Genomic DNA, 7,339 nt, shown 5'->3' on the forward strand with positions numbered 1-7,339 from the left:
GCATCTGTTTTCTTGGTTTTAACATTTTTGCTAAAGTATTCCAAAAATTTTATATAAACTTTGTGTCTTCATATGAGGGTTTTTTAGATGCTCCATATAACAAGATGGATGCAGACATCGTGAAGCCTCCTGTTGCAGGATGGTAATCTAAACAAGCTCCTCCCCCAACCCTAGGTTACACCCCAGTGTGACTCTTCCTGGTTTACTGCCACCGGATGGCTTGTACTCAGAACTAGTACAGGGTAATGGCACCACTGGGTGTACAATTTCCTTTTACTGCTCTAGAAGTACAGGGAGCAATGCTTCAAAAACCCAAGGATTATAAAGTTGCATAAAATGGTCAGATTGCAAAGACACTGAGGAGCCACAGAGCACCATTAAAAACAGATCACAAGGTGGCCATGAAGAGTCGTGTTGCACTCCCTGTCCTCTCAGCAAGAAATACGTGCTGCAGTCGAAGGGCTTTTAATCTGTTACCCACCAGCCATTCTTTTTTGTTTTGAGAAAGTGTTAAGATTTTATTGAAAAGCTGTATCCTTAAGAAGCTTGGTGGCCATCATGAAGACAACGGAAAAACAAAAGGGAGGACTTTTGCCCTCCACCGTCTGCCCAGGCGATATTCGTCCTTCAGGTCTATTGCTCTAGGTAAATGACAATGATCTGAGAACTTCAGCACAAGGTACATAGAATGACTTCATGGGAAACCACCAAGCCACCCATGCCCCATAGGCAGAATCTGGAAAGCAAAAGCTAGGAACCAGGATTTTTTTCTAATGCTCATTTTATTCCCCCTTTGACCAATCTGTTATATGTACATGGAAAGGTCTTAGAGATGTGTTGAACAAAATAATTAAAAACAAAACAATTTATGAGGAGACAGAGTGCAAGACAACTGCCATAGTGTCACATATATACATACACGCTGCATTCACATGCACACACACACCGCTTCAGAGACCAGAATGGTGCTTTTTCACACTTTGGATGTTTATGAAAACTCAAGTCACCATGTCTGAGAAGTAGTTTATAGAATGAGCTGATTAAAAATATTTAAAAGCCTGGGGGTTGTCCCAATGTTCTGATGTCCTGATGCAGATGGGAATTAACCCTAAGTGCCACGGCCTCCAGTAGGACAACCATACAGTCTCCTTATGGACTGGTGGGGAATCTTAACCTACATCCCCAAGGAGCATCTCCTGCACCTTATACCACTGGGAATGGTGTCCCTCATCATTCTGCCCTTAGTGCACAAGGGAGCCAGCCACAGGCTAAGCAAACCTCCAAGTCAGGCGACCCCGAGGGAAAGACTTTTCCATTCTAACTTCAATCTTATACCTTCCTCCCAAGTCCTTTTTTTCTGTTTATTTTACTATTCCTACTGTTCCTTTGTCTTCAACATCTCTGCAAGGCTCTTAAGGCCCAGGAACCCTAAGATGACATACTCTAGTACTATATGGCAGAATGTTAATATAAGGCATCAAGCTCATTCTCTCTCCCCTGCTCCCACCCCTCTCCCCCTCCCTCATTCATCTTTATATGTTCAGGAAATCACTGGGAGATGTTTTTCTAAACCCAGAGCATCCCAAGTTCCTTGGTTAGTGCAGGACATCCCCCAGTAGGGGAGTGTGGCAAGAAAGGATGGGGAACTGAGATGTCAGGAAACAGGGAATCCTCTGGCTGGAGGCCGACCTTTTAAAAAACACCCAGGATCACAGCTGTCCTAGAATTCAACAGAAACATCGTAGGTGCTGCCAGCCACCCAAAAGGTACAGAGAGGGAGAAAGAGGAAGAAAAATACACAGAGAAAGAAGAAGAGGTTGAAAACAATGGGGTGGGGGCAGGAGAAATGAAACAGAGAAGGAAAGGAAAAAAGGCATAGAAAGTGAATAAAAAAAAGGAGAAAAGGGAGAGGAAGGAGAGGAGGGAAAGAGATGGTAAGAAAGGTTTGGGAGAAGTGGCACTGAGAGGACAGAGACAGAGGAAAAGGAAATGAATGGAGGCACAGAAAATAGACCGAGATGGAGCAAGGTGGTCACAGAGAAAAGGCAAATGAAACCCTGCTCCCCCACCCAACTGAATCTTCTCCTACTTTCTCTCCCTGCCGTCCAGATTTCTAATTTGGCATGGAGGCTGATCCAGGAGCAAAATTCCTCCACAGTAGGACCTACCTCAGGTACAAAGACAGCCAGCTGTCCCTCCTCACTCCTCAGGGACACTCTCTGGCAGAAGGAGCATCCCTCGGTCCAGGCTGAGGCTGACAGTCCCAGGAAGTCCTCTGGGAGCCCCTGCCGGCTCCAATCAGGTATAAAGATGGCTTGGTATAAAGAGTCCACCTTTCCTGGCAGCTGGGAGTCCCCATCCCAGCTGGGCCAGCCACACACAGTGCGTATTCTCCTGATGCTCAGGTCACGACATCCACATAAAGAGGCTCAGAGTCAGAGAGGGGCCATTGGTCAAAATCCTTCACAGAAACTAGGTGGGGCCACAGTCTTTCAGTTTTTCTTCCATGTCTCAAGAAGAACTGTGAGATCCCTCCCAGGAGCTCAACTGCTCCCCAAGAAGAAGGGGCTTCATTTCCCTCAGTCTCTCTTAGAGCTGGGAAGATCCTCTGTCTCAGGAGATGAGAATTCCATGACACCTAAGGCTAGGACTGTTCTCAGCAAAGCCCAGCCTGGCTGCTTCTGGAGGAACACATTGTCCTTTCTGAGGGCTCCCCTGGTAATTTTTAAAAGCATAACATTGATGTTGGTTTAACTGGGCAGCTACTAAGCATTCAAGTTTCTGAAGACTCAGGGGTAAGATTAGGCAGCTTCAAGGACTGGGTAGGGGAAACCAGGAAGAATCCAAGGAGGAAGTTCAAGAAGTTTAGTTTCCTCCACATTTTCCAAGGTCCTGTGTCCCTGTCCTGGCTCTACCTACCCCTAAACCAATAGTAGAAGGTACTCCCATTTGAGAAGCTGGGGATATGTAGTCTGTTCTCCCTTGATACCCGAATCAGAAGACTGAGAGAACAGTCTGGAAGGTTGCTACGGCAACCAGAGTCCCTAGAGATCCCAGCTCTCCACAAACCTTTTACTTTCAGGCATGCTCTGATTTGAAAAGGCAATGTTTGCTCAGGGATGATGATGAGCATGATCACATACACATATCTACAGATACATGCACACATGGCCCAACAGGGGGCATCCCTTTAGCCACTGACATGGGCCCTTCTTTCACAAATATCCAGGATTAACAGAAGAGATTTGGAAAACATGGCACTTCCTGACCTTGGAACAGGTTTCTGAATCATAAACACCTTTGTCTCCTACTGGATTTCAGGTTTAAGGAAGCCAATCTCCTAGGAAAGGTGACCTCCAGCCCTAAAAAGGATCTACCCAGCCTGTCTAAAGAAGATTCTCCATTCCGAAGGGTAAGAAAAAGACTGAGGCCCAGCCCAAGAGCTCAGGGAGGGATCTAGGAAGTGAAGAGCACATAATGAATGGCTATTCTTGGGTTTTGGTTCCGAGGCAGAAAATCTGGGGGGGGGTCTTACTTCTGGGAGGTGGGGAGACAGGATAATGAACTAAAAATCAAATCAATGACTATAATTCACACATGTGCATAGTGTCTTCCCCAGCTTCCCAGATGAGCTCATTGACAATCACCATGAGGTAGGGAGGGGAAGACATTAATGTTCCCATTTAATGGGGAGAAATTGAGGCACAAAGAGGGACTGTGGAGCCAGAGCTACCCTGTAAAGCTGTGGCAAAATCCAGATTTCAGTCTGGCACTCATAGAAGCTACACTGCCTCTCAAGCAAACCCTCAAAGGCTATCCCTCAGAAGTTGCTCTTCGGGAAGTTTTATTTTAAAAAAAAAATTTTCATCTAAGAGTCTTAAAGCATAGTTATAAAATTAAAAGCATTGTAACAGTCCTTTCAGTTTCAGAACTGCATTCAGAAGAGATTTAAACAGTACATCACAGTTTATCAAAGGCAAGAAACAAATGGTAATGTGACTGGGGAGAAAAGAGGGAAGTGGGCAGATGGGATGGATGGCAGTAGTTTCACAATGGAAGAGGATGGCTGAGTCCAGGTGGGAAACAGCCAGATTACCTTACCAGTTAGAGCAGGCCAGATGCAGCTCCAGGGGGCAGAGCAGGTGAATGTTTGCTTGACTCAGCAGAAACCTCTACCAGTGTCAGCAAAGGAATAATGCTTGTTCCTTAACCTAAGCCACATGTCATTACCCATAAAATGAGAAGAAACTGGCAATCAATATGTGCTTTCACCTGTCTACAGATTTGAGCTGGGGTTGCTTTAGAAAGCCTTCACCTGCAATCCTAAGTCAAATTCCCAGGAAGAAGAGTGGAAAGTCAGAGAGAGTTCTGGTGAAATGAGGGAGAAAAAAAAACTGACATCTGCAACAAGATTCCTCTGCCCCTCCAAGATGACAATCTCTGCTTAGTGGTTCCTTGCTTCTGGTTTGTGATAAAGCCAGTTGCTTGACTATATTCAGCCATTTCTCCTGGCTCTGTAGGACCTGTTTCCAGTTCCTCTGCACAGGAAGGCACTTGCACAAAAAGAGTATTTGGCTCTGAGAAGGAACCTTCCTGGAAGCTCAAGAGAGTCAGGGATAAGAGTGGGGAGGACTAAATGCAGACCAAAGACCAGTGTCTCCTATACCAGATCACAGCTGGGAGAATCCATTGTCCCCTTTGGTCCAGGACTGACCCTCATGTCCTCCAGATCATCCACTTTAATTGCATTTTCTTTCATTCCATCCAAGATTAGAAATGGATAACATATTTTGAGGCTGTACAACTAAGTCTCTATAGAGGGTGCTCTGCAGGATGACCAGCTGGTGTTACAGTTCATGGAATGAAACAGCACATTGAGTACTGTTTCCATCTTCCAGCTTCCACCAGTTATCAAGAAGCTAAGACAGGTACATGCCCCCCAAAGTAAAGGACAATAAGGAGAGTAATAGGACCCAAGTATGGCTGATTTCCATCCTATTAACGTTTCTGCTCCTAAAGATAAGACAAGTTCCAGACAGGAAAAATCAGAGTCTTGAGGGAAGGTCAGACAGAACAGTATATCTCATCCACGGGACAGAAGATGGACATAATTGGGTGGCACTGTTGCAATCTCAAAAATGTGACTTAGATGGATAAACCTTGAATGCTGTACAGGTCAAGCAACAAGGTTGACAGTCCAGGTATTTGGTCCTGGTTGCCATGTACTGGGTGTAGGGGGAGGGAGTAAAGAGGTCAGCTGGATCTAGGGTGAGAGTTGTGAGGATGAGAAAGAAGCCTAAGAGTTAGTTCACTTAGTACACCCCTTCTCATGCAGGCTCTACCCGCCTGGGTGAAACCTCTGTGAGCATCCTTTTCTCTGCAAATGCCCGATGTGGAGTGGGAAGGAAGCTGGGCCTCCATTCCCGGGGGGCCTCAGAGAAGTCCGGCTTGCCAAGTCCATTGTCAGTTGCCTTCAGGTCTGGTGTAGGCTGCCCACAAGTGACATGGGTATACTGGCCTTGCTCCTCCTGCTCTGTCTCCCGGTGGTAGAAGTAGTTGAAGTTGGAAACGATGACCGGCACAGGCAGGGCAATGGTGAGGACCCCAGCAATGGCACACAGAGAGCCCATGATCTTGCCCCCCTCAGTCATGGGGTACATGTCTCCATAACCTACTGTGGTCATTGTAACCACTGCCCACCAGAAGGCATCTGGGATGCTGGGGAAGAGTGAATCATCATCATCAGCCTCTGCGAAGTAGACGGCACTGGAAAAGAGGATGACTCCAATGAAGAGGAAGAAGATGAGCAGGCCCAGCTCCCTCATGGAGGCCTGCAAGGTCTTCCCCAGGATCTGCAGCCCTTTGGAATGGCGGGAGAGCTTGAAGATGCGGAACACCCGAACCAAGCGAATCACCCTGAGGATGGCCAGGGACATGGCCTGCTGCCCATTCTGGCCACCCCCTCCACTGGCTGGCTGCTGCTCCTGCTGCTGCACTAATTCAGTGCCCAGGGTGATGAAGTAGGGGAAGATGGCCACCAAGTCAATGATGTTCATGATGTTTGGGAAGAAGGCCGGCTTGCTTGGGCAGGCAGAAAAGCGCACCAGGAGCTCAAAAGTGAACCAAACAATGCAGAGAGTCTCCACCAGAAAGAAGGGATCTGTGAAGAAGGAGCCCCCAAGAGTAATGAGTGAGGACGAACCTCCTGTCCCCATTCCCCCAGAGGTGATGCCGGGGTGAATTGTATAGGAATCATCTTCCTCTTCCTCCTCCTCCTGACTTCCCCTGGAAACTGGTGAGACTCGGCTCACACCACCATCATTGCTTCCACTGCGACCATCTGCACGGAACTGGGGCAAGGTCTCCAGGCAAAAGATGACGATGGAGATGAAAATGACCAACACGGAGACAATAGCGATGCCCCTGGCGGCCCGGAGCTCTCAGGATACTCAAAAAGAAGCCAAACCTGGCGCTGGAAGGGCTGGGAGGGTAGCGGCTTCTCATCCTCTCTACCTTCGGGGAGACAGCCCTCATCCTCCCGGAAGGCCACCAAGGCTTCATCCCCCAGTTGATAGAAGCGAATCTCCTCCATGAAGATGTAGAGGGGCACCTTGACCGGCCTCCGCAGGCAGCCCCTCGACTGATAGTAGTACAGGATGGCATCGAAGCTGTGCCGGTTGCGGTCGAAGAAGTATTCATTCCTCAGTGGGTCAAAGAAGTGGACTCGGCGGCCAGGGTCCCCAAGCAGTGTGTCAGGAAACAGCGACAGGGTGCGCAGCTGTGTCTCAAAGCGCAGCCCGGAGATACTGATCACCAGCCGCTCGCTACTACAGCAGCCCCCACCGCCAGCGGCCTCCGGGAAGTCTCCTGCATCCTGTTGCTCCTCCTCCCGCCCACGGACCTCCCCCGGCGCCGCCAGCATAAGGGATTTCTCTGATCTCATGTCCTCTTGGCTGTGCGCTCCCCGCCACTAGGACGGCGCCCACGACCCAACCTCGCCCGAGCTGCACCAGCTTCCCAGTTCCCGGTGGCGCTCCCTCCTTAGGGTGGGGCTCGCGCTCCTGCAGGCTAGCAGTCTGACCTGGCTTTTGGGTTGGTGAGCCCTGAAGCCCTGATCCCTGCAAGGATAGGTCTGGGAGGTGACCTGGGTGCAGAGGATTTGGCTCCGCGCTTCTGATACCCGCGCCTCGGTGCTGGTGCTTACTGGGATGCCTGGAATCTCAAACTGGCGCTTGAAATTGGAAGACACGTGGCTTCGCCCTTTGCTGTGCCTGAGGCTGGGCTCCTGGACACTGGGGTCCGCCCTCCAGACGAGCTGGCTCTTCCCAGCTCCCACTGC

The 7,339-nt window shown here is 49.1% G+C and overlaps 1 protein-coding gene across 1 annotated transcript; it reads right to left on the reverse strand.

Moving 5' to 3' along the window:
* Nucleotides 1–5,327: 5,327 nt before the first annotated feature.
* Nucleotides 5,328–6,943, reverse strand: LOC144256488 (potassium voltage-gated channel subfamily A member 6-like). The gene is given in 2 exon segments (XM_077801533.1): nucleotides 5,328–6,427; nucleotides 6,430–6,943. Coding segments are annotated over 2 exon segments (1,614 nt in total).
* Nucleotides 6,944–7,339: the final 396 nt, after the last annotated feature.

This window comes from Urocitellus parryii, chromosome 8 (genome assembly GCF_045843805.1).
Source record: "Urocitellus parryii isolate mUroPar1 chromosome 8, mUroPar1.hap1, whole genome shotgun sequence".
Classification (NCBI taxonomy): domain Eukaryota; kingdom Metazoa; phylum Chordata; class Mammalia; order Rodentia; family Sciuridae; genus Urocitellus; species Urocitellus parryii.